General features: G+C 45.1%; 2 protein-coding genes across 5 annotated transcripts in view; both read left to right on the top strand.

Annotated features, from left to right (window-relative positions):
- Positions 1 to 151: 151 nt before the first annotated feature.
- On the top strand, positions 152 to 16,750 carry hira (histone cell cycle regulator a). The gene is made up of 25 exons (XM_069683731.1): positions 152 to 323; positions 1,572 to 1,634; positions 1,974 to 2,084; positions 3,012 to 3,102; positions 3,349 to 3,443; positions 3,904 to 3,999; positions 4,335 to 4,495; positions 4,588 to 4,755; positions 4,848 to 4,961; positions 5,073 to 5,143; positions 5,992 to 6,097; positions 6,271 to 6,492; positions 6,758 to 6,843; positions 7,912 to 8,112; positions 9,046 to 9,189; positions 9,270 to 9,489; positions 9,629 to 9,739; positions 9,928 to 10,076; positions 10,408 to 10,569; positions 11,600 to 11,658; positions 12,034 to 12,139; positions 12,224 to 12,346; positions 12,434 to 12,597; positions 12,809 to 12,897; positions 14,103 to 16,750. Exons 1-25 carry the CDS (start codon positions 287 to 289, stop codon positions 14,217 to 14,219), a joined length of 3,066 nt encoding a protein of 1,021 aa, XP_069539832.1. The 5' UTR covers positions 152 to 286; the 3' UTR covers positions 14,220 to 16,750.
- Positions 16,751 to 18,473: 1,723 nt separating this feature from the next.
- The window catches only part of LOC138610930 (interleukin-6 receptor subunit beta), a 14,870-nt gene continuing 7,739 nt past the window's right edge, over positions 18,474 to 25,604 (top strand). Inside the window, exons 1-8 of one of the 4 annotated variants that reach the window (XM_069683813.1) lie at positions 18,474 to 18,549; positions 20,159 to 20,263; positions 21,958 to 22,072; positions 22,207 to 22,337; positions 22,488 to 22,618; positions 23,785 to 23,944; positions 25,027 to 25,109; positions 25,243 to 25,465. In XM_069683813.1, coding sequence (XP_069539914.1) covers positions 21,969 to 22,072; positions 22,207 to 22,337; positions 22,488 to 22,618; positions 23,785 to 23,944; positions 25,027 to 25,109; positions 25,243 to 25,465 — 832 coding nt within the window. In that variant the 5' untranslated portion in view covers positions 18,474 to 18,549; positions 20,159 to 20,263; positions 21,958 to 21,968. Of the gene's footprint in view, positions 18,760 to 20,158; positions 20,264 to 21,957; positions 22,073 to 22,206; positions 22,338 to 22,487; positions 22,619 to 23,784; positions 23,945 to 25,026; positions 25,110 to 25,242; positions 25,466 to 25,604 lie in introns of all 4 variants that reach the window. The other 3 variants (XM_069683814.1, XM_069683812.1, XM_069683811.1) reach the window with 3 other exon arrangements.

Below are 25,604 nucleotides of genomic sequence, written 5' to 3'. Positions count from 1 at the left end.
TGACAGCGAGCTAACACGCTTCCGATCCGCGGTCAAAAATACCGGAAACACTTCCTGATTTGCCTTGTGTCACCTTGTCTGTCGTCCGGCGCCGCCTGCCTGCCTGCCTGCCGCTGCACAGCTCGGCGACTCGGGGATGCTGCTGCAGAGATGGAGTTGAATCACAAAAACAACAAAGTGTGGGACAGAGTTTGAGACAAAGGGAGGGGGGTTAGCATTAGTTCTTCAATCGAACTGATCGCTGGATGGATTTTTGTTGAATATTAAATAGAAGAAAATTTTAAAAATGAAGCTGCTGAAGCCGAGTTGGGTGAGCCACAACGGTAAGCTTGTGCAGGAATCTGTTGGACCAAGTTGGGCTTTTGTTGTCGGAGGGGGGTGAATTGATATGGGAGGCATGATGGTGGTGGTCGACACTTGTTTGACTTGTTTGTCACGTAGTAGTCACTCACACAGCAGACTTAAAACAACAACTGAACATACACAGATTCTGTTTTTATCTTTATTTGTATCTCTTCTCTATGTTGCAAATGTATTCATGTTTGCTAACCTTAGCTAGCTAGCTAGTTAGCCCCCCCGGCTAGCTCGGATACCCTGACGCTAGCTGCCTTACCTGCCAAATGACCCACGTCAAAGTTGTTGTTACAAAGTGACGTCTTTTGTAATATCTTTGACGTTCAATGCAACATTTTAGCAAGCACATGTTATTTCAGAGACAGTGAACACGCTCGATGAGGAGCTTAAAAAGTATCTGTTTGGAAAATCTACAAAGCTGTCAGTTAGGAAAGTTAACCGTTGGGAAATGGCCTGAAATTAGGGTCCAGCTAACCATTGTAGTCATTTTATAAACGTTAGAGTAAAGTTCTTTTTAAGAGTATTCAGTTACTCTTTTAGGCATCCTACAAATGTCCATCACAACATGCCAGAAAACCAGTTGGGCAACGTTATATTTATCTTTAATTTAACGAACGATCCTTAACTGACAAGATGTATAGTTATATGGAACGGATTCAGCAAGTGCGTCCTTACTTAAAGCCTTCAAGCTCCAGCCAGCAAATGTTCAATATTTTCTGTCTGTAAATGACTCTAAGTACTAATGCTTCTTGAGAGTGCATTCGACTCAAGGTGGCCAGCGTGCTCTCCTTCTTTGGCTTTGTGCACAAGTTTCAATGTTCATCATTTAGGGCTGAAATTAGAGCCCAACCAAAACATTGTTTGCTGATATTACTGGCCGATTTAAGCCTTTACAAATATATCACTATCAGTAATTATATCTTTTCAGATAAGGGCAAATATGGAAAACATTCAACATAATGCAAAAATCAGTGCACCTTGAGTTTATCCACAGTCGCTAGTAAAACCTTGAAAGAAAGAACAGCTTCAGCTCGTGGACATGCTCTCACTTAGCAGCGGAAAAAAACGACAAAGTTCAGGAATTTTCCATCAGCGATCCAAACACTGAGATCACTGTAATGTTCCTGATACGTGTCCCATAATGTTTTACATTACCTTACCTTTCTACCTTTATCATTTAAAGTATGTTATTAAATGGTGACGTTTGTGTTTCACAGGCAAACCCATATTTTCAGTTGACATCCACCCTGATGGGACAAAATTTGCAACTGGTGGGCAAGGTAAGACCAGGACCACTGAACCTGCTCCTCTGTGTTTGGATGTTGTGCTGTAACGTTTGTCATTCAGTGTCCACATCTACAGTGTCCAGCTCTTTGATGTAGAACGTGGTTGATAAAAACATGCTGGATTGTTTTCAGTTAAAACGCCTGTAATGAATCTGCATCACACGACTCTAAATATTCTCCTGCAGACTCCGACTGATTCATTTTACTACATAAAAAATGTGTCCTCGTCTTTCTCCTTATGTGAGATTTCAAATTCAAACACAAAGATGTCTCAATCATTCCTCTCTGACACTGACTTCAGGTGTGTTTGTTTAATTCTGGGTGTGTTTTCAGGAGAGGATTCTGGCAAGGTGATGATCTGGAACATGGCGCCGGTCCTCAGGGAGGAGGACGAGAAGAACGAGAATATTCCCAAAATGCTTTGCCAGATGGACAATCACTTAGGTAAACCGCTGAGCTTGTTGAAATGTAGAAATGTTTGGTTAGTTGATATATTTGTTTATCAAGTCAGTCCTGGGAACAGTTCTGCAGGTACTTCTGCTGTCTGGATCCGGTTTCCTCTAAAACTGTAACGACTCTATTACGGACGATTCTTTAAGCTTTCAGTAATTAAAGTGGATTTTTGGTGTTTAGAAACCTGGGATCTATTTGTACATATTTTGACGTTTAAAGTAAAGAGACAGTTACATTACACTCTTCAAAGACACCTGACTCCATTGACAAAAGCAGTACTGTCTGAACCCTGGACTACTGCTGCCCTGATCAGTCGGTTTGTTTGTGTCATCGAGTGACCTGGGGTGTTTTAAAAAGGTAAATATGTGTTGGTGTATGATTAAGATTTCTGCTTTCTGGAAACTAAAACTTGTTCCCGTGCATTTTAAAAGGTCTCTGTTTTATAAGCTCTGAAATGCTGGAGGAGTGTGGACGCAAAACAAAACTGCTTTTTAAATCCTGCTGCCATCTGTTTTCAAAGAGGCTGACACTGCTCCTCTGTTCCCCACAATAAACATCACATGACCTTGATTTTTACTGCTGCTGCTTCATTTTTATTCAAAAACTTGAAGCTTGTCTCCTGCTCCTACATTCAAATCTACTGTTTGTACTATGGAGTTATTTTGCATGCAAGCACGTGGAGAAACCTAATTCTACTCCTGCACAAGAGTGTGTTTATTCTCATGTGACAGATGAAAATAACCTCATCTGTCCTGCACACAGCTGCAGTGTGAGGTAAACATGCCTGCAGTCAGACTTTATAATAGGAACATCTTGCACTGCAGGGACCTTTAATGGCCTCGTAACAGACGGCCTGCTCAGCACAAATCCATACAAGTTATATTTATAACCAGCAGAGGTGTGTGTGTGTCTCTGCAGCGTGTGTGAACTGTGTGCGCTGGTCCAACAACGGGCTGTACCTGGCATCAGGAGGAGACGACAAGCTGGTCATGGTGTGGAAGAGAGCTGCGTATGTACACACACACACACACACACACACACACACACACACACACACACACACACACACACACACACACAGATGATATATTTGCTGTTACTTTTCAGTCTTGATCACTTGGAAATAAATGTAGAACTTTTGGTTCTTTAAGTGTCGACATTGAAATCAATTAAATCAATGCTGTTTGTGTTTTGAACAGTCATAAGTGCAGCTCTGCGCTGTGTGATTTTGAACACGTGTGTGTTTCGTCTGTAGATTCATCGGTCCCAGCACGGTGTTTGGCTCGAGCAGTAAGCTGGCCAACGTGGAGCAGTGGAGGTGTGTCACCATCCTGAGGAACCACACAGGAGGTAAGGAACACACGTCTGTCCACAGAATGCAAACAGGAAACGCACAAAAACATAAAACCCAGCCTTGTTTACTTTGATGTTTACGAGCTGGATTACTTCCTACATTTGTAAGCACATTGCAGCTTGTCTTAGCACACTACTGCCACCAGTTGATCAGTGGAACAGTGCAAAACAAGAGGCAGCAATGTATCTTACTGCCCCCGTGTGTGTGCAATGTTTCCTCATCATAGACTGTATATAACAATTGCCCGTGGTCACTGTGACGTAACCCATCAGCTTGTGGACAACAGTTTTGACAGCTGTGTGTGTGTGTGTGTGTGTGTGTGTGTGTGTGTGTGTGTGTGTGTGTGTGTGTGTGTGTGTGTGTGTGTGTGTGTGTGTGTGTGTGTGTGTGTGTGTGTGTGTGTGTGTGTGTGTGTGTGTGTGTGTGTGTGTGTGTGTGTGTGTGTGTTGTTTTCAGATGTGATGGACGTGGCGTGGTCTCCTCATGACGTGTGGCTCGCCTCCTGCAGCGTGGACAACACCATCGTCATCTGGAACGCTCGTAAATTTCCAGGTAGGAGACGCTGAAACCTGAACTCACTCCGTCTGCAGCATCTCAGCGGAACTTTAAACGGATGAGTCAGAAAATGGAAGAGTTAATTAAACTAAACATGCTTGTATAGAACAGCACATGTATACATTACCCACAAGGACACCTACCTTAAAGGGGAGGTCTTGCTCGTAACACAAATAGATGTTAAAAGGTGCAGCCTCTTCAGAGGGTCTAGACTCAGACCAAAACACAGTCCGTTGCACTCTTTAACAGGATCTAGTGTAACCTTCTGAGTTGGAAGACGTGTCTCTTGTCAGCCTGTAACCGTTGTCTCTGTGTGCCCGGTGTCTCTGCAGAGATGGTGACGTGTCTGCGAGGACACACGGGGCTGGTTAAAGGTCTGACGTGGGATCCGGTGGGGAAATACATCGCCTCCCAGGCTGACGACCACAGCCTCAAAGTGTGGAGGACGGTGGACTGGCAGATGGACGCCAACATCACCAAACCCTTCAGCGAGGTAAACAAATGCGACGCTCGCATGTCTGTTCTTCTCCTGCCGGTTCTGCCACATGCAAAGTTTTACCACTTGAGTCATTTTCTGTGTCTTAGTGCGGCGGGACGACCCACGTCCTGCGTCTGTCCTGGTCTCCAGACGGTCAGTATCTGGTGTCGGCTCACGCGATGAACAACTCCGGCCCAACCGCTCAGATTGTGGAGAGAGACGGCTGGAAGACTAACATGGACTTTGTGGGCCACCGTAAAGCCGTCACAGTGGTGGTAAGGAAGTTGTACCCCAACTTTCGGCCTTAAAATATGTTCTCACTCAAAATCCGTCTGCATACTGACAGATCTGTTTCCTTTCTCTGCAGAAATTCAACCCAAAGATTTTCAAGAAGAAGCAGAAGAACGGCAGCGCTCCGAAACCCGGCTGTCCGTACTGCTGCTGCGCTGTGGGCAGCAAAGACCGATCGCTCTCCGTCTGGGTCAGTGCACACCTCACTTTGTGTCTGTGCAGCTGCCTGTTGCTTAATGAGCACAAAGAGACATGAACATACGAAGAGACCCTGACAATGTTTTCTGTCTCTCCTCTGCAGCTGACGTCTCTGAAGCGCCCCCTGGTGGTCATCCATGACCTGTTTGATAAATCTATTATGGACATTTCCTGGTGAGTGTTATCAAATCAAATCAAATCAAATCAAATCAAATTTTATTTGCATAGCGCCAAATCATAACCAGAGTTATCTCGAGACACTTTACAGAAAGAGCAGGTCTAGACCGACTCTTTGTTATGTTATTTAAAGAGAGGCCCAACATGAATCACCATGAGTAGCACTTAGCAACATTCAGCACATTGGCAGAAAAACTTCCTTTAACAGGCAGAAACCTCGAGCAGAACCAGACTCATGTTGAACATCTGGAGAGACTGGATGGGCCGAAAATGGGACAGAAGGAGATGCAGGATAGAGACAGGCAAAGAGAGCAACAACAACATATGTCCTTGTTACATGAACAACAACAGACACATACTGATGGTTACAACGCCAATAATAGTGGTAGAATAGGGTGAAGATTAGCAAAATAAATAAATAAATAAATTAGTGAGAGAAGCAGAGTAATGATAAAGGCTGAGGTAATCGTAACTGTAACAGGTGAAGTCAACAGGTCTGTGGCCTAGCACACAAGTGCATTATCTTAATGTAGAGGATTATATTTCCGGAATTGTTCCGACTTTGTGAATTCCCAAACTTCAGCTTGTTGTCAACACGATCCACGGTCCTCTCTCTAAACAAAGGCGTAAAAAAAGACGATCAAAAGTCACGTAAAAATGCTTTTCAGCTTCAGGGGATTTTGTCACAGTGCCACAGGTTGCCATAGACGGAAGGCTGATGTATGATGATGTGTGTGTGTGTGTGTGTGTGTGTGTGTGTGTGTGTGTGTGTGTGTGTGTGTGTGTGTGTGTGTGTGTGTGTGTGTGTGTGTGTGTGTGTGTGTGTGTGTGTGTGTGTGTGTCAGGACTCTGACAGGTCTCGGGATGTTGGTGTGTTCGATGGACGGCACAGTGGCCTACTTGGACTTCTCACTGGATGAACTGGGAGACCCTCTGAGCGAGGAGGAGAAGGTTAGACACACACATGTTTGGATCCTCTCTGACTGTCTTTGGAAAAAAATAAAAGAAGGGAGAAGACTTTTTTTAGATCAGTGTCACATACATGCTTTCCCTTCCTCCATCATTTTATAACGAACACAAAGAACCCAACTAAAACTTTGTCTCTGTCTTCCTCTGACGTACAGAACAGCATCCACCAGAACATCTACGGTAAGAGCCTGGCTATAACCAGCACCGAGGCTCAGCTCTCCACCACCATCATCGAGAACCCCGAGATGCTCAAATACCAGCAGGAGCGACAGATCTCTGCTCAGGCCAACTCAGGACTGGGCAGCGCCGGGCCCGAGTCCTCAGCCCCGAAACTCAACAGCGTGATCAACGGAGAGTCGCTGGAGGACATCAGGAAGGTGAGAAAATATCTCTGCATTTTAGAAATGTATGAACTACTGTATAAACTATATATGTGAGGAAAGGAAGGAAGTCTGAGTAGAAACTAAGAGTAGATTCAATCGATACATCACTTTAAGTAACAAGAAAGAAACAAACATAAAGAGCAAATAACGTAAACCAGCTAGGACTCGGCACATACTCCTTTTGTCAGAGCTCCTGAAGCTGTCGAAAATACTTTGAAAGATGTTTTTTGAGCTTAAATTTCTCAATGTTTTGTTGCAGAACCTTCTGAAGAAGCAGGTGGAGACGAGGACAGCAGACGGCAGAAGACGAATCACACCGCTGTGCATCGCTCAGCTGGACACGGGGTAGGACACGTGAGACACACTGTCTGATTCAGAGACAGTAAGACAATAAAAGCTGAATCAGAGATTTTTTATCAATGTTAGGGACATTTTTTATTGTACTTTTATTGAGACATAAAATCAGGTTCTTTACCTGAGTGTGGTGCATCATGGGTAATTTCAGTGTGTCATTGGGAGTTGGGTGGATAGGGTGTCTCTGTGCAGCGTCTCTGTTCTGGATGTCTGACGTGACGCTGGAGGACGGGGAGCAGCTCGTTCTCCCTCTCGGCCTTCACACACTCATCATGCTGCACTTTGTTCTTTCAGCTGCTTCAACAAGTTAGTCGTGTTGCTTTGCGGCGCAGACGCAGGTTTCATGACCTCTTTGATGATTATTGTTACACTTAAACCTGAAACACCTCCAAACAAGCGCTGACGAGCTGTTTCGGGGGACCAGCTCTTCGTCTTCTGTTCAGACATTTAACTTTAGTTTCTCCGACCGTCTCTGTTGTTCACTCTTCCTCTTTAAACTGCTGCTGCGAGGTAGCCGCTCATCACATGACATGCCAGCTCCACCAAAAAGTGAAACCCAAACTCTCCATCGCCCCCTGGGGGAGCGGCTGTTAGTTTAGGGAGCGCTCGGTTTGATCTGCAGCAGAGTTTTCTGCGGGCGGAGCGTTTTAAACGTCAGTCATGTTTATTTAATCATGGGAAGATAAAATCGTGATCAGGATTAATATTCATTAATTGTGCAGCTCTAATTGAATATATTAATTTAAAATGTTCCCTGAAAGTCACCTGTGGGTCAGAGGGCAGTTCATCAAAACATGACTAAAGATAATTCTGCTCCCGGTAAAAACCTCAAACTGAAGGAACAGAAACTGAGCACCTTCTTCTCCGGATCTTTTCTTTACCTGCAGAAAGAAAACAGCTTTAAAAATGTGCGATTGTAAATGAACTATATTCTGTCGGCTTCCATCGTTGTCAGGATATTCTTTCAACTGGCAGCGTTACTGAAGCATGCTCTATAATTATAAATGTTCTCATATTTCCTGCTGCTTGTAGTAAACCAGTGTCTCTCTGTCTCTGCAGGGATTTCTCTCCGGCTCTGTTCAACAGCGCTCCCATCCTGCCCTCGGGCTCCTCCATGTCCAACCAGCTCACCTCCCAGCTCAGCTCCGACTCCAGCCCAGGACAGGCCTCCACTCTGGGGCTCCGGCCCAACCACGACTCCATGCTCACCTCGCCTCCTCCCGGCAGCACCGCCAAGAGCCTGGAGGACAACAAGGACGGGTACGAGACAAGAGCGAGCTCATCTTCAGATGTGTCTCTACAAACCCTCCATCATCCCTCCCTCGCCCTTCTCGCTCTGCCCTCTTTCTTAAAGAGAGAGAGGGGCGAGGCATCGAGTGAGCGCCGTGATCTTTCCTCTTTCTGAGGGTCTCATGTACACGCACAGATCTCAGATATAACTAATCTATTGAACACAAAGTTCAATATTTTAGCTAGCCAAAACAAATGGGAACACTGACTGTTAGATTGACAGCTAACGATTCGGTGGTTGCCGTACCAGCAGGAAAAAAAAGCCGCCCCAGCTGCTGAAACGCGCTCTGTCTGAGCGGGACCGCAGGAGGTTTTTCCCAGGAACCTTCAAAGTTTTCCTCCTTCAGGCTGGTTTCCGTTTCCTTGATACTCTAACGTCAGGTCTTGGTCGCGATTCTTAAGACGTTCCCAGGGATTCCACCTGTTGAGCTTCCTCTTCTCTCTGTAGCTTGACTAGTGCTGGAGCTCTGATAGTCATCCTCTGAGCAGAGGGTGCAGGTGTTACATTGCGTGTTAGCACACACGCACTATCCCTTCTGCTCGTGCGTCTCCCTCACGTCACAGAGGTGTGTCTGTGTAAGCTGTCCCGAGTTGAAGGAAAGTTCACGGTGGATGAGTCGTCCTCAGTGAACCCAAAGTTCGTTTCAGATGTTGGTTGTGTGCCCTCTTTGTGAGGCCTTGAAAGGTGCTGAGACGATCAGTGTTCTGTTTCTGTCTCATGGATGGTCAGATCATCCGTCATGTAATGTTCATGCAGGTATCCTCCTCTTCCTCCCCTCACAAGGCGTCTCAGAGTTTTATCTGCAGAGGTGGATGATTGACTGATGCTCACGTCATCAGAAAGCTCCCAGACCTCCAACAATATGTTAACCTTCTTCTCGATTTCTTTCCCCCTGCTTCCAGCGTGAAGTCGTGTCTGATCCTCACCTCCGCCTCCAAGATCGAGCCCATGAAAGCTTTGGACTCACGGTTCACAGAGAGGTCAAAGGCCACGCCCGGGGTCACAGCTGCCATCTCCTCAACCGCTGGACTCACTCCTCTGGACAGGTGATTGAATCTGTACGAGTAGTTAAGAAGAAGTGTTGGAAGTGTAAATGTCCCTAAATCATTTGCTTGTGTTCGCCCAGCCGGCCAAAAGACGGCCTCTCCGCCCTGAAAGACATCAAGACCAAAGAAGACACCAGCAGCGACAGCGAGGACAAGATGGGCGCCATCAACAAAAACCTGACGTACAGCAAGAGGAAACCCGAGCTGCTGATGGATGGAGGAGAGGTGGTGGAGAAGAGGAAGAAGGGACGGCCCAGGAAAGACAAGATGGCCGCTCCTGTCGCCCAACCCTTCACTCAGGTAGAGAGAGCGAGGGACTGTAAACAGAAATATTTCCAATAATTTAATATCGGGTCTGATTAAAAGAGGCTAGTGAAAGCTCTCTAGTGCAGAGAAACAGATGTGTAACTGAGTGATCTGTCCCTCCTCCTCCTGTCAGATAACTCCTCCTGCAGAGCGGGAGCCCAGCAGGGTGGCTACTCCTCCTCTTCCTCCTGTCGCCGTTCTCAAACTACCAACACCCAGTATAAAGAAGGCCTTCAGTCTGCAGGTAGCCACACCTGCTGGTTTTCATCATACAGTTAGTGTTTTTTATACCTGTAGGGCTCTATAAGGAAAGTGTGTGTGTGTGTGTGTGTGTGTGTGTGTGTGTGTGTGTGTGTGTGTGTGTGTGTGTGTGTGTGTGTGTGTGTGTGTGTGTGTGTGTGTGTGTGTGTGTGTGTGTGTGTGTGTGTGTAGGTGAGCATGGAGCCGTCAGTGATCCTGGAGGTGGAGAACGAGGTGTCGGTGGTTGCAGGTTCGAAGCTCAGCCAGCTGCGATGCTCCAGAGACGGACGAGACTGGAACACACTGCTGCCCAGCTCAGTGGTCACAGCTGCAGGGAGCAGGTAGGAGGAGTGGTTAAACAACCTTTACACGACTTACTTCAAAGACGCCACACTCCATCATTAACCAGGAACTATTATTAGTATTACTAACCAACCCATGCAGCGGTAGAGCAGGAACTACTGTGCTCTGTAAGGGACAATTAAGGTTTTTATCAGTGGAGTCTGGTGTGTCTGCAGAGAGCGATGTAACGTCTGTGTGTGGTTAAAACAATCATCTTCCTCTGTAACAGAAAGGTCTATCTCTGTAGGGATCCTTTCTGTCATGTTGTCACACTCTTAGAATAACACCATCAACCCTAAATCAGTCTCTCCTCCTCTTCCTGTCCCTCAGTGACGTCCTCGCCGTCGTCAGTCAGGACAGGATGTTGTCAGTGTTCTCTTCCTGTGGGCGGCGGCTCCTTCCGCCCATCCAGCTGGCCACACCTGTGTCAGCTCTGCACTGCTCCGCCCACTTCGTCATGGTTCTGACTGCTGGAGCGGCGCTGTCCGTGTGGTCAGTGCTCTTTTTCGTCATACGGTTGATTTCTCTGAGCTTGATCTGGTTTTATCGGGGACACACCGACAGATTCAAAGTCTATAGTTCTACACAGATGTGTGGGTGCGTTACTTACATTAAAGACAAACATTGACTTGTGTTAATGTTTAGGCTGGTCATTTTTTTATTCCTACAGGTGGATAAGTGAATACGTTTCAGTCAGATGCTGTCACGTAGGGATGCACGATATTATCAGCATCAGCAGATTTTTCTGCTGATATTTTCTGCCAATAAAAGAACGCTTTATTTCTGCCTTAATGCTCGATGAGTCCGTCAGGAAGCTTGACGTAATGCTTCGACATCAACTCGAGTGTGCGCGTGCACTGCCTGCACAAAGTTATCAACAATATATTAATAAATATGTTGTTATTATTACACAGAAACTCAGAATAGAAGTTTTACTGCCAGCTAACAGTTAGCTCACATTAGCTCGTCATTTTACCAACTTAACAACATCAAACACGCCGAAAATAAACTGGCGTCCAAAGCCGACGCGCACAGAGAGTAACAGAAACATCGGTGCAAAATTAACTTGCATATTCACGGACGCACAAACAAAAAAAGAGTTGGCGATCACCGATGTCTCCGTAGTAGGTGCAGTAAACAAGTCCGGGCACGTCTCCCTCACTGCCGTGTTTTGGGGGGATGCTGCATTCAGGTGCGCTCAGAAACGTGACGTTTTGTACGACGCCTCTTCCGTCAAGCTTAAAGAAGGGTGCAAGATGTCTGCAGTATGGCAGTTTTTGGCCACTACAATAAGAGTAGGCATGATATCAATTCCACTACAGGAGAGACTTCATGTTCTCTGCAATGAGGTGGAAAAAAACATGTGCCTGATATATCGGTATCGCAATCAGCAGAAAGGGTTGGAAAATATCAGCAAAAAGTCCAATATCATGCATCCCTAGTGTCATGTTCAACTCTGCCAAAGCAGCTGTGAGTTTTCTTGTATCGTATTCTTGTTGACATGTTTCCTGTTTGTGTGCAGGGACGTTCAGAAGCAGAGGGCTCTGGTGAAGAACGAGTCTCTGCTCACAATCTTATCAGGTGAGACGCTGCAGCAGGTTCAAGCACAGCGCTTACTTACCTACTTATGAGTGTTGTTGATGACTAATCTTTCACTCGGGGGGCCTTTACTTCATTTGTGTCCAGTGAAATGCTTCCCTGAGTTCTTCATGTCCCTCCACCATGACAATAAGTCCTGCCAGTTACCAACCGTGACAAGCTAGCTAGCGGGTTAGCATCCCACAACCCCCCCCCCCTCCCCTTACTTCACCACTAATGGCTGCTGAAAGCGCCGGTAACCGATAACGCTTTAATGGGAACTTTCGAAGTGTGTTCATGACCTGGGGAAGCGTCTGTGTCTGAGGCTCTGGAGAGGTCATGCTGTTCTCAGTAAAGCCGTTGTGTTTGTGTCTGAAGGTGTTGACATCACAGTGTCTCAGTCTCTGCTGACTCAGCAGGGAGTCCCGGTCATCGGACTGTCCAACGGGAAGTCGTACTGCTTCAGCTCCTCGCTGGAGACGTGGTGAGAAACTAAACACAGACCAACAAACACGTTAAACTCACATCCATCAAGAACACTGCCTGAGTGATTATTTGTCTCTCTCAGGACTCTGATAGCAGATAAAGGAGACTCTCTGGTCCAGTGTGCTGACTTCAGGAGCTGCCTCCCTACCCATGATGCACCTGTGTCCTCAGGGCCGCTGGCTGTCATGCAGGGACGCAACCTCAAGTACGACACTCGTTTAATCTGCCAGCGTGTCTCACTGCAGGTAAAATGTTATGTTAGAGGTGAATAATGTCTGTGTGGTGTCTGCAGTGCTGGCCGGCTGGCGTCCCGCCTCTCCTCCACCCCTCACCACCTGCAGCAGAGCATGACGCTCGCCTTCCTGGAGAACCAGCTGGCATCTGCTCTGACGCTGCAGTCTGCACAGGAGTATCGCTACTGGCTGCTCATCTACGCCCGATTCCTCGTCAACGAAGGTAAAACCTGTCAGTCTCAATGATGTTACACCTCTTACAGACTTTATTTAAAAGTTGATGCTAAGACTGTGTGTGTGTGTGTGTGTGTGTGTGTGTGTGTGTGTGTGTGTGTGTGTGTGTGTGTGTGTGTGTGTGTGTGTGTGTGTGTGTGTGTGTGTGTGTGTGTGTGTGTGTGTGTGTGTGTGTGTGTGTGTGTGTGTGTTCCATCCAGGCTCAGAGTTTCGCCTCAGAGAACTCTGTCAGGAGCTGCTCGGTCCCGTCCACAAATCCGGGTCTACAGCCTGGGAGCCAACCACTCTGGTACGACAGCGACTCTCTGCCGCTTCAATCTGTTTCATCTACACTTTAACTTTCCTGATAGTTTGCTTCGTCTCTGATCTTCTACTCGTGCAATGAACCTGAGTTACGCTGCGTCGGGAAAGTCAATCAGATACAAGATTCTCCTGACGTCCTAAACACTGCATCGAAAACAGTCGATCCAAAGTCCATGAAAACAGAAGCATTTTAAAAGTAGCTGACTTGTCTCGTCCTGCAGACAGATCTGACCGAGCAGTTACTTTGGCTCCAGCTGCTTCCTTTCATTGCACTTACATCCCAGTTTATTTTGGGTCCACTCTCAGGACGGGCATTTCAAGCAAACATACTAATTGATATTCGCTGGAAACTATTTGACTTTGACTATTCGAGTATTCAGAAATCAAGAATCCATCCGTAGATCACACTGATGTAGTCAGATTTCACTGAAACGTTCAGCGGCTGAAACGGAACGCGAGGAGTTTGTGTCCAGCTCAGAAATCCTGTTACAATAAATGTGTTGAAATTATAACATTATAATAATAAAAACGCATCATGATGCGGATTTGTAAAAAGTCTGAAGCAACTTTTAAAATGCTGATTATTTGAATGGAGTTCGGGTCGTCGATTTCCGATGCAACGTTGTATTTTCGAACTGATTTCATGTTTTGTTACGACCTGTGCAAACAAAGCTAAGAGCTAATCAGTTAGCCCTGGGTAGATCTGCTAACTACGGAAGCCCTGAGTGAACATGCATCCATACATGTTATTGACTCTGTTTTCTCATGATAACGAGTCATTTCAGCTGTTTTCTCTCGAGATCTCGAGTTATTTATCTCGTTACCTCGAGATAACAAGGCTGCACCACCGTAACGTCAGATGATCCCTCGTATCCTCAGAGCTGCAGAAGCACCATCAGTGTGGGCGACGGCAGCGTGGCACGTCCTGATCTGTAACATCAGCGAGCAGCCTGTTGTCCTGTTTTCTACATCGACAGAAAATGATCCCGTTATCACGAGAAAACCAGCTTTGATATCTCGAGATAATGAGATGAGTAAGTCGAGATCTCAACTGGAAATGACTCGTTGTCACGGGAAAACAGAGAAAAGCTAAAGTATGGATGCATGTCCGCTTAGGGCTTCCGTAGCTGACACATGACCTCCTTCACACATGCTGCTGATAATCTGTTTTCCTTGTTTCTGTGTGTTCAGGGGCTACGTAAGCGTGAGTTGCTTCGAGAGGTTTTACCCGTCATCGGTGAAAACCTTCGGTTCCAGAGACTGTTCACAGAGTACCAGGACCAGCTGGAGCTGCTGCGCAACAAATAACACACACTGCTACACACACAGGAGACACGCAGACTGACACAGACACACCTCGTCACGAAGGCAGTTGGGCTCGGCTCGGGTAAACTCTGACTGCTCTCCTGAAGCTTGACTTGCTGTTGTGGCTGAGAGCTGAAAACCTCGACCTGGTGTTTGGTGAGAACTTTAATCAGAGCCGGTCCGCGGCTCCTCGAGCTCTCGGACTGATTCGTGCTGCCGCTCACCTGGGAGAAGTGGGTGCCTATTTTTATTTTATAATCACGATTTCATTTTGAACGGTCGTCTTTTGTCGTTTTTCTTGCTAAATGTGTTTGTGACCTATGCACCTCTCTCCTGCACTCCAATCATGAACTTAAACTGAAGAGAGAGGCTGAAAGAAAGGTCACTGGTTTGATTCCTGACGCGTGCAGCATCAGCAGCTGTTAACATAATCTCTCGGATGGAGCAGAGGTGAGACGCTCGTGAAAGAGACGGATGAATCAGAGTGGATGTAAAGGAGCAATATGCTTGTACCAAAGTGATGCCTTTAAGTGCAGAAGCCACCACGCGCCTGTTTCTGCAGGGTGAACGAGGAGACGTGCGTACAGGTGAAGGTTCAGCCCGGTGTTTAAACGTACTTCCTAACTGAATCTGTCACAGCTAAAAACATTCGGACCTTTGGATCACCACATGAACTGAATTTATATAAAGAAATACAGGAAATGGAGTCAGAAGGGAGCTCAGATATTTAAGTGAGCTTTTTTTGTCACTTTGCAGCCGTTCACATGGAGTCACGAGAAAAGCACTTAAAGCAGCTCAGACGTCAGGAAATGTAGCAGGAAGCTCGGAGAGGCAATTTATAAGGAGTCTGGTTGTCCATTTTCTCAGGCTGTGAACGGCTCTCCATTTTTATGACTCAAGAACAGGTGGAAAAAATGTTCTGCTAATATCTTTAAAAATTCCTTTTTTAATGTTGGAAACGGGTGAAAGAACGAGGTAGCTGTCACCGTCATGACAAAGCATTGAGGTTTTAAGACTCATCTGGGAACATGAACGCTTTCAGCTCTGTTTAAAACATGGGACAGTGGTGAACTTCGACTCTTGTGGCCGGAATGAGTATTACAACATCAAAGGAGAAAAAGAGCATGAAAAAAATGGGCCTGCCTAAACATGACAGAAATCACCCAGGCACACTCGTGTCCTTCGTTTGTTTAAAGGAGTCATCCTTTACAACTTTTTCAGACTTTGTTTCAAGGATAAAATCAAATAATTAAGGAAGTGAAATTATTCTTGCAAACACGTTCTTCAGTGATAAACACAGGAGAGAAAACCGTTAAAAATGGATCACCAGGTTCTGTTTCTCTCTTGCCTCTCTGGGCTTCCGTAGATTTGATCTAATAATGAAAAGAGAAATCAGCTCGTGAACAGACTAAGAAATAAAGTGAAAGATGAAATCAGTCACATCTGTAACTATTTTAAACATCAGTACACTCAGTCGATGCTCGACGTCGTCAGCATCTCTATCGTCAGATAATCATGACTCTGAAGCTGTTGTGTCCTGAGACAGACACTTTTTATGTTTTCATGAAGCTCTTAACATTTATCATGACACCTCAGATTACGTCATATTTAACATCTGCAGGAAACAATAATTTTCTACTAATCAGAAAAACAGGTTTTTCTCAGACTTTGAATCTCTTACTGTAAACTGTCACAAACAGATTAATTGTAAATATGAGGAGCTGCTGTAATCCTCATATTTGTCTTCTCTGCCGTGTGTTTAAGTTTAGCAAATGATACGTACAGTCCACTGACGACATCTGGTGCAGCTTTTTACTCACACAAACAATAACATCCTGTCGGTGTGATGGCAGGAGCGTCTAACTGCTCTTGGATCGTGACTTTAATCAGACGGGCCGGTGGAGAAATGTGAGACATATTATTTGGTCGGTTTCACCTCTTTTGTAAATACTCACACCCTCAGTTTTCGTTTGCCACACCTGTGATGATGTTTGTATCTGTCGCCGGGCAAAAACCACTGCAGGGGGAAAGTTTCTCTGACATCATGAACTCGACTTTTTTAGCCGGTTTCAGGAGCCTAAAGGTCTAAAGGTCAAACACGTCGATGAACTTCACTTCAAGAGAAAGTAGTTTTCTCCTCTGCCGTGTGTGTGTGTGTTAGTGTGTGTGTGTGTGTGTGTGTGTGTGTGTGTGTGTGTGTGTGTGTGTGTGTGTTAGTGTGTGTGTGTGTGTGTGTGTGTTAGTGTGTGTGCGTGCGTGCGGAAGGAGAGCGTGAGCGGTGTGTTTACTGCTGTATTTCACTGCACGGTGTGCAGATCAGACTTCAGACATGTCCAGAGGAAGAATGACTCTTCGTTCTGATGTGTACAGCGTTTCTCTCTTTTGTTTCTCTTTGGTGTTTGTTGTTTTTTTGCTGTTAGTCATTTTTAAATGTTTGTAAGAGGCAATTTTTTTGTTTCAATTTTTCTATAAGAAAAAGAAAAACAAGCAGAGATGAGCTGAAAATTTGCTTTTGAAGAAAGTAAAAAAAATAAATACAGAACAGTTGACTTGACTGTAGTTTTCTGTTTGTCTTCATGTGTTCATGTTTATGAATGACAGGACGATGGCTGGATGAAAAACGACCTTAAACTTGACCTTAATGAAGCGAACCCAACTGGTCGTTAAGAACAGAACCCGACTCCGAGTCTATATTTACAGCCTGAAATCTTAATCTCTCCTCTCCCTCTCGGTGTTAAGGTCTTCATTTATATAGGACTGTAGGCATAACTCTCCCTGCTATGTCGCGGCTAAAACATCCACTAAAAAGTTTGGACGTTTTTAAAACCTGTGTGGCCGAATCCCTCTCAGATTATTGGTGCAGCTGGAGAGGAGAAAGGGTTGTGGCTCATGGGTCGTATATAAAAAGTGTGCGTATAGATGTGTGCACTAGAGAGGAGGAAGAAGCTAACACATGCTTAGCTATCAGCTAACTTATTGGCTTGGTAAGCAAGGTGCATCTGTAGTTCACTGTTACTGTGATATTGCTAATAGGGCCGCCTAAAAACAAAACGAAGTGTCTTTCAGTACAATCGAACTCCAAACAAGTCATTCATTTTTCAGGTAACCATGGTAGCCACGTCCTGCTTCCTGGTCTGTGTGACTCTAAACGGGAGCATCAGTGAGGGAATAAATCAGGAGATGAGGAGGAGCATTTTTCTCATAGACTTCTATAGAATCAGACTTCTTTTAAAACCAGTGGAGTCGCCCCCTGCTGACCAAAGCAAAGAATTCAGGTTTCGGTAAGTTAAGTGTGTGTTTGGGTTCACTCGCCAATCTCTACTGCGCAGACTCTGGCTCCATATGACGTCACCATCGCAAGATGGCAGTGCCTATCAGAGAGGCTATTTTGGCATCAATTACGTACAATGGGAGCAGATGGAGACCGTGTCCATCTATATTTACAGTCATTGGTTTGTCCCCTTAGAGCCCCATGTTAAACTTTACAGCAGAAATAAACACGTTTACAGCCTGGTCTCCAGGAAACGAATGTAAGGCTTTCATGGAGCAACTTCCTGATCGCGGCGGCCTCAGCTGCTTATCTCCTTGTTTCCTCATCCCCCGCAAAGACTCATCAGAGGTGAGAATAACAACTCCTCTGGCGGTGTGAAACTGTCTTCTGCTCATTCAAACCGTGTGTCGAACATGGATGGACCGTTTTGGATGTGAAGAATGAGCCGAGTTTTTAATAGTTAGTTACTTTCACTTGTTGAAATGGAAATGCGGTCTCCTAAGCTGCAGCCAGCTCTCTGCACGGTGATGAGCCTTCTCCTCTGTGCGTTCTCTCGTAGTGAGTGTCCATCTATATTTACAGTCATTGGTTTGCCCCCATAGAGCCCCATGTTAAACTTTACAGCAGAAATAAACACGTTTACAGCCTGGTCTCTGTAGCTCGTTTTCCTTTCTTAGTTTGTCCCACTCTCTCTTCTCTCTTCGCTCCCACCTCAGATAAAATCTCATTCTTGTGTTAGCTATATTAATAGCTAGCTAATGAGCTAACTAGCCTTGGTATAGACTGTCTAACTCTTCTTATATATGCGTATGTGGACTGTGTGTCATTAATGAGAACATTTAAATTTGAACACAAACATTTAATATTCTGGTTTAGCATTGTTTAAGGGACACATTTCAGACTGAAGAAGTGACAGCTTGTCAGGTCAGGGTCATGTGTAGGCGGGGGGGGGGGGGGTCTCCAGGAAACGAATGTAAGGCTTGCATGGAGCAACTTCCTGATCGCGGCGGCCTCAGCTGCTTATCTCCTTGTTTCCTCATCCCCCGCAAAGACTCATCAGAGGTGAGAATAACAACTCCTCTGGCGGTGTGAAACTGTCTTCAGCTCATTCAAACCGTGTGTCGAACATGGATGGACCGTTTTGGATGTGAAGAATGAGCCGAGTTTTTAATAGTTAGTTACTTTCACTTGTTGAAATGGAAATGCGGTCTCCTAAGCTGCAGCCAGCTCTCTGCACGGTGATGAGCCTTCTCCTCTGTGCGTTCTCTCGTGGTGAGTTTTGCTCTCTTTCTGAATATGTTACTTTAACGTTAAACCCTGCAGAGTTTAAGTCTGGACTAGATTAGTATTTAGTCTGGATTTTAAAGGACCTCTACAGGTACAGTACTGGGGTGGATTTTGATTAACTGAACTCAGGACTTGAAACTCCAGTCAGTTCAACATCAGAATATTTGCAGTCAGTCACTGCTCTGTGATCGAAGTCTTACCTGTAGCTTTTTTGTTCTTTGAAGCATTTATTTCTCTGCAAATCGCTCTTGAATTCAGCAGCAGAGGTTTGTTCTCTCTTCTCCGCCACTTCCACCAGGTGTTTGGCTTTTACTCATCACTTTAAACTTCCATGTGCACTCTCAGGTCAGTTCCATTTGCAGATTAACAGTCCAGAACATTTATAAACTAATCAGTTGCTTCCCGAACAACGTTTACATGCGACTCCATGTCACAGGTTTATTACACGTTTTATTAGCCAAAAACAATAATCCATGGCGTACACAAAATAAAGTGAGAGCTGTTCTTGAACCATTTTGAGTACATGCCAGGTCGTTCTTATAAGGGAACCCGCTGAAGTCTTTTAACAGTCAGAATCAGTGTTCGTAACGTTACTCTTAAAATAACTTGTTACGTTGCTGCGTTACCTCCTGAGAAAAGTAACGTGTTTGATCACTTTTGTGTGACCGAGAATTAAACCCTCTTTGTGACTCGTTACACATGTAGGTTATACAGTCAGGAAGACGTGTAGCCTGCTGCACATCTACCTTTAAATGTATCGACTCTACTGTCATTGCATAGTCTCGTTTACGGCCCATAGTCTTTAATTCTGCAGCCTAGCCGTGTTTAGCTGCAGAACTGCATTAAATTAAACCTTTAGATCTTGGTGTTTCCTAAAAAGGCCATTTGGAGAAGGAACCGATGGTAAAGGATCGCTCAGAGGTTATTGAGGTGTGCGTAACTGAATAGTTTTCTCCTTCTAGAATGTTATTAAAGTAAATTCATTATAAGAGTTTTTGTTTGTTTGTTTTAAGATTTTCTTTAATTCGATAGGACAGTGAAGAGTATTTGTGTTCTGAAGGGCTGAAACTATTCAGTACACACAAACCTAAGAAACATACGAAAATCATCCTGAGCCCTGAAAGAACCCCAGAATACTCCACGTTCAACATGTAATCAGAAATAAGACAGCTGGTGACCAAACCAGGCCTGTCCTGCTTTAATGTGTACATTAGACACTTTGGAGTTTCCGAGACTGCTGCGTAACGCATTCACATTAATGTGGTCCATTTTATTGTGTAATGTAATGAGAGCAGACACAGATTGGACTGAGTGACTGCGTGTTGGTTAAAGCACAATCTCCAGGTCTTGTTTTGGTGACTCTTTTTTTCTGTGTGTTGGTCAGAAGTGACGGTGAAGCACTCCGACCTGAGGCTGTGTGAGGGGCACAAGCGGGCCTGTGTCACCGACCTCGAGGACTGTGGCTCCCTGCCACCTACGGCTGTACAGAGTAAGTATACACACACACACACACACACACACACACACGTTATCTTGTTTTTTACTGGTTCCTCCTTCAACAAAGTTGGACTTCAAACCTGTAACTTTAAAGTAAGGATTGACTTGTCTCACTGATTTTATGGAAGGCCTTAATGGAAACCTGAAAGCTGCTACGCTGCTCTCCTCCTCTCCACCACACTCCAGAATCCAGACACATACTAACCTCAGCCTGTGAGCCATAACAAGCACTTTAAGTGGTCGCACATCGCTCGGGCGTGTTTGCCCACCTGGGATTACACTGCAGCCATTACAGCCTGTTTCACTGCTGCTGACTCAAATCATCTACTGGAGCCAAAAACATTTGAGGGTCAATTAGTGTGCTTTTGTAACCCAGGTGTAATATTACCCAGTCATTTTGTTATGTCATTTTGTTTTATACCTAATGCTCCTTAAGTGTTACGACAGTCCCGCTTTACGGCCGCTTGACGACGGTCAAAGTTTGTATACAAACATGCTGGCAGGAGAGACCGCGTGCTCAGATGGTGGTAGCTGCGGCTGTGTAAATCTGTGTGAGCCTGTTACCCACTCTCTGCACCCGCTCGCGTCCAATCACTTGTTAATGTGACGTTCTCCTGCTGGCTTTGAGGTGAGCCTTTAAGTTTAGTTTAGTTTTGCAGGCCAGCATATAATTCACCAATTAAAGACAATTAAAAGACTCTATTGGATCCTTTCTACAGAGACACTTTGGATTTAGAATTTTTGTGCTTCTACTTTTCATGGACTGAGAAAATAACTCCTATTTAAAGGGTCAAAGCATACCGACGTGTAAGTGGACTGAATAAGTCAGTAAACTTCATTTAAATGTATTTTCTTACATATAAGGTTTTACTGTGTTGAGAGATAAAACTGAGATTTAGTTAATTTTGCAGTTATACCTGTTATGTTTAAACTTCATCTTTTTAATGAAGGATAAGTCTCCTTTGTTTTCATATGTTTAGGGTCCTTACAGGTATGGGATAAGAGTGTTGTGATTACCTGCAGTATCAGGAAAGTGCAGCTCAAGTCCAGCAAGAGTAACTGGATACAGGCGGAGACCTGCTACCAGAGCCTGAATACCTTCTGCTGTGTTGTTACAGTAAATTGTCTCAGCAATTATTTTATGACATGCTCAGCACTGGTTACACTTTCACACCTGAAGTCCGTTTGTTTGATCCGAGTCAGAGACCAAACTGTGTTTGGTTTGTGTTCACACGGCAGCTTTCACCAGCAGAGCAAAAGTTTTGATGCTCGAGGAAACTGCTCTCTGATTGGTCAGAATTTCAACATGGGAAAACTCCCTGAAGCAAACAAAGAGAGAACAAGAGAGAGTCACAGACTTTAACCGACATTGTTCCACAGCTCGATCAGTTCCACTCTCCTTCAGTTTGAACACCGCCGTGTTTCTGTGCGTTTCCACAAGCGCTTGTGTAGTTGTCACCTCGTCGCTCTCCCACGTCTGTCCTCTCCTTAGATCCAAAAGGAATTGAAATTGGAGCCAGAAGAAGGAATCGTTTTAAACACATCGTTCAGATGAGGCCATAAAAATAATGAATATTAAAGTTTTAAATGCAAAACCAACAACACAAATTAACAGATTTAAATAAGGTTAAGCTGCATGAGCTCAGAGCGATGATGAAACTGGATCCTTGTGTTGTTTTTCTGCAGAGACCCTGAACATGTCCTGCTACTATCAGATGGACCAGAAGAGAACAGTGACCTGTGAGTGGAGCGAGGAGTCCAACAGCCACACCGAGTCAGACGTTTCTCTCATCTTCAGCAGGTAATACAAAGGGACCGAAGGGAGACATGACATGAAGTTATCCTCATGATCAGCTCTGAATATGTAGCTACATGTGACACTCACGCTTTAACCATCTTAATCTCTGTTCATTTCCCTCCTCCCCCTTCGTTTAGAGCGTATGAAATCATGTCCTGCCCGGGGCTGTTTAACCCGGTTGCTCGCTTCACTGTAACAGCCCGGATAAAGAACTACATGGGAAGTGAGATCTGGTCACGGCCTCACGCTGTGGATCTTTCTACAGCAGGTAAGAGGAACAAACATTTTGGGATTTGAGCCAACTCTTCATTTACATGATTTTTCCATTTCTGAGACAACTGACAGAAAAATCCACCGAATGACTTCAAATAAAGTCGTTAAATTCTCCTCTCCTTGCCTCCTTGTCTCCTCTCCTCAGTCAAACCCTCTCCGCCTGCAGTAACTCTTCTTGGCTGCACTGAGGACTCTGTTGTTGTGTCTTGGAGCTGCGGCAACAGCTGCATCTGTCGGCTACGCTACAGAGTCAACAGCACTCACACATGGAACCAGGTTAGCAGCACACAAGCTCAAAGGGGCTTCAGAGAGCATTGTAGGGGCACTCACAGCTGCCGCTCACTGAGTTTGGTGAGGGAATCTTCTCAGTGCAGGGCCAGGTGTGTGTGTGCGTGTGTGTGTGTGTGTGTGTGTGTGTGTGTGTGTCTAATTGCCCCTGATTAGCACCAGAGGGGTGTACTATGGAGTGTACAGTTAGAGATGACGGGTATCACAAAGGTCATGAACTTTCTCTGTGAACTCGTCCTGCGTCAGGCTCTGAGCGCGCTCACAGAACGCGTTTCAGCAGCTGGGGGCTTTTTTGTGAAGCTTTTCGCGCGCTGCTTTTGCATTGCAGAGCGCCTCGCGTTTTTCTCATTGTACATCACATGAAAGGAGAGGCGGGCCTTCTGTCAGTTTACGATATAACGGTTAGGTTAATGACAGCTATGATTCGGTGGTTACCTTAACAACAGTAGAAAAAAAGGCTGAAAGCGAGCTGCCCTTTTTTTTAACCGTAGGCTTCAACAAAAAAGGGCGGTGCGGTGCGCCTCGTGTTTTACAGCTCCGTCTGATCGGGCCCTGACCCGTCACTGACCCGCTTCTTCCTCACAAAAAGGAGCGATCGTCGGCTGTCTGCTCCAGTCAGACTGTTTAAATGAGAAGTGATGAAGAAAATATAAAAAATGATTTTGGTAACAACCAACACGGCTGCAAAAAGGCGAGAGAGGACTGCTGCATTAATGTGTGTTTTTATTTGACCTCACGAAACGCTCTCAGTGCCTCCCGTTTATTTCTAATGTAACAACTTCACACAGCACAACTCTTAACTTCTAACAATGAAACAGGATTTCAGTAGTATTAGGAACTTATATCACTCCACAGGAACTGCAAAAACCAGACGTGTGAAATAGACTTGGCAGGAAATTAGGACCAACATAAAAACGTCCTGTTTGGATGATCTGCTGGAAGCAAAGACTGGAGTGGTGTCATATTATATTCATCACTACCTCACAACGCTCCTAAAACACAAACAGGCAACACAGTGATGACACACTCATACCATCAAAGGCCTTTAACCACAAGATAAAAAGGGCATTAACTCGCCCCTACAGTGCGACTGTGTGAGCCACTCATGGTCCCCACAAGTACAGAACATGCAAAAACGGTTTGTTTGTTTTCAGGCTGCAGATTCTGCGCCTGCTCATCGAGGTCAGACTCTGACCTACACCATCAGAGACCTCCAGCCGTTTACCGACTACAGAGCTGCTGTGTCCTGCAGAGAGAGGTCCAGCATCTGGAGCGACTGGAGCTCTGACATCACGGCGAGGACGCTGGACAGGGGTAACGGTTTGCTCTCAAACAGTAATCATACCATGGGACTGTTCTGACACCTCAGCAGTGAGGCCTCCAGATATCACTAATTCACTTTTTATATATAACAATAACAATAACAATAACAATAGACGGTTTGTAAATAAATGTTTATGTTTCAGATATTTTGCACATTTTAACACTTCGCTTGGATTTGTACGAACATAATCAAAGACATCAACGATCCATATTTCAGAAAGTTCCTTTCTTCTGAAGTTATATAAGAAATGAAACATATCACGAGTATACTTGTTACTAGAACAAATGTAATTATCACTTTAGTGTCTTTTGTATTAAAAGTATCAAGAAAACATTTCTTTTAGTTCGAATTCAAAGGCGATAAATCGATAATGATATTTTGAATGGTCAGAATTAAAGTCAATAAATCTACAGCTACAGTAAATATGGACAATAATCATTGAAACTAGTAAGAAACTAACAGTTTAAATCCATAATAAACATTGTTATCACTCAGGACTGAGTCGTACATTATTCATTAGATTTGCACGTAGTCGAAATTATTCTTATAACTGAAACTCGAATTTTAACTTTGCCCAACTGCGGACTGAATTGACGCAGAACTTCACCGATAAAGAGAACACTTTCAGAGCGTGTCTGGCTCTACGGCGGAACGAAGAGTTGCGTTTAATCTGTTTCTAAACACTTCTGGTTAATAAAGGCCCGAAAGAGAAAACCCCTTTTACACTGCCAGTTCAAGGCGGGATCGTGACGCCTCTGTTACGTCTCGTCCGCTTTGTCAAACACACGGAGGCGGAGTGGTGGGGCGAAGTCGTTCTGCCTCTGAGCCAGCATCGGAGGTAGTAACAGAGGCAAAACGGCGGAACAGCAGCGCACTGTTTGTTTACACGTCACACACATTTTGCTTCTGGAGACGCCGTAAAAACACACACCGGAGCGGCTTTGCGCCAGCGTTGCTTGGTCCAATGTAAAATGTCAAAGGCGGCATGACGGCGGAGCCTCGTTACGGCGCTGAGGCTGAAAAGGGCTCGTGTCGGTCGGTCAACTGAAATGTTCTGCTTTTTCCTTGGCAGTGCCCTCCAGGCCTCCAGAGGTGTGTTACAGAGTGGAGCAAACAGACTCTGGTGCTTCTGTCCTACTTCATCTCATGTGGAAGGTACACCGGAGACTCTGATTAGTCTATAATCTATAAAATTGTCTCCCTTTTTGCAACTCTAAACATTTCAGACAAAATGTCTCCAAACAAACGTGTTAGAAATTAATCTTACGAGAGTCATGTGTCTCTGCAGGACCTTGACCTCCGAGAGGCCGGAGGTCGTATCCTCGGATACCAGGTGAGCTACGAGCCAGTGAAGAAGAAGCAGCTGCGGGACAGATTAATACAAAATGTCACAGAGGTGACAGCGCTCCTGGTGGTAGAGGCTGGGAACTGCAACGTCACAGTTACAGCCTTCAACATGGCCGGCTACGGACCTGCTGCACGAGTCAGCATCGACACAGGCAGACAGAGCAGTAGGTGGAACACTGGTTGTAAATAGTTCATTGTTTTGATGGTAGTTTCATGGTGATGTGTTCAGGTGTACCAAGAATCATAGGATTTCCTAGCAATATCTTCCGATAAGACAGTTAAAAAGCTACCTGCTACTGGATT

The sequence above is a fragment of the Semicossyphus pulcher genome, unplaced genomic scaffold, assembly GCF_022749685.1.
Source record: "Semicossyphus pulcher isolate SPU_LCO1_2020_fin unplaced genomic scaffold, fSemPul1.0.p SCAF_6, whole genome shotgun sequence".
In the NCBI taxonomy this organism is placed as follows: Eukaryota; Metazoa; Chordata; class Actinopteri; order Labriformes; family Labridae; genus Semicossyphus; species Semicossyphus pulcher.
This window is presented reverse-complemented; position numbering and strand designations above follow the sequence as displayed.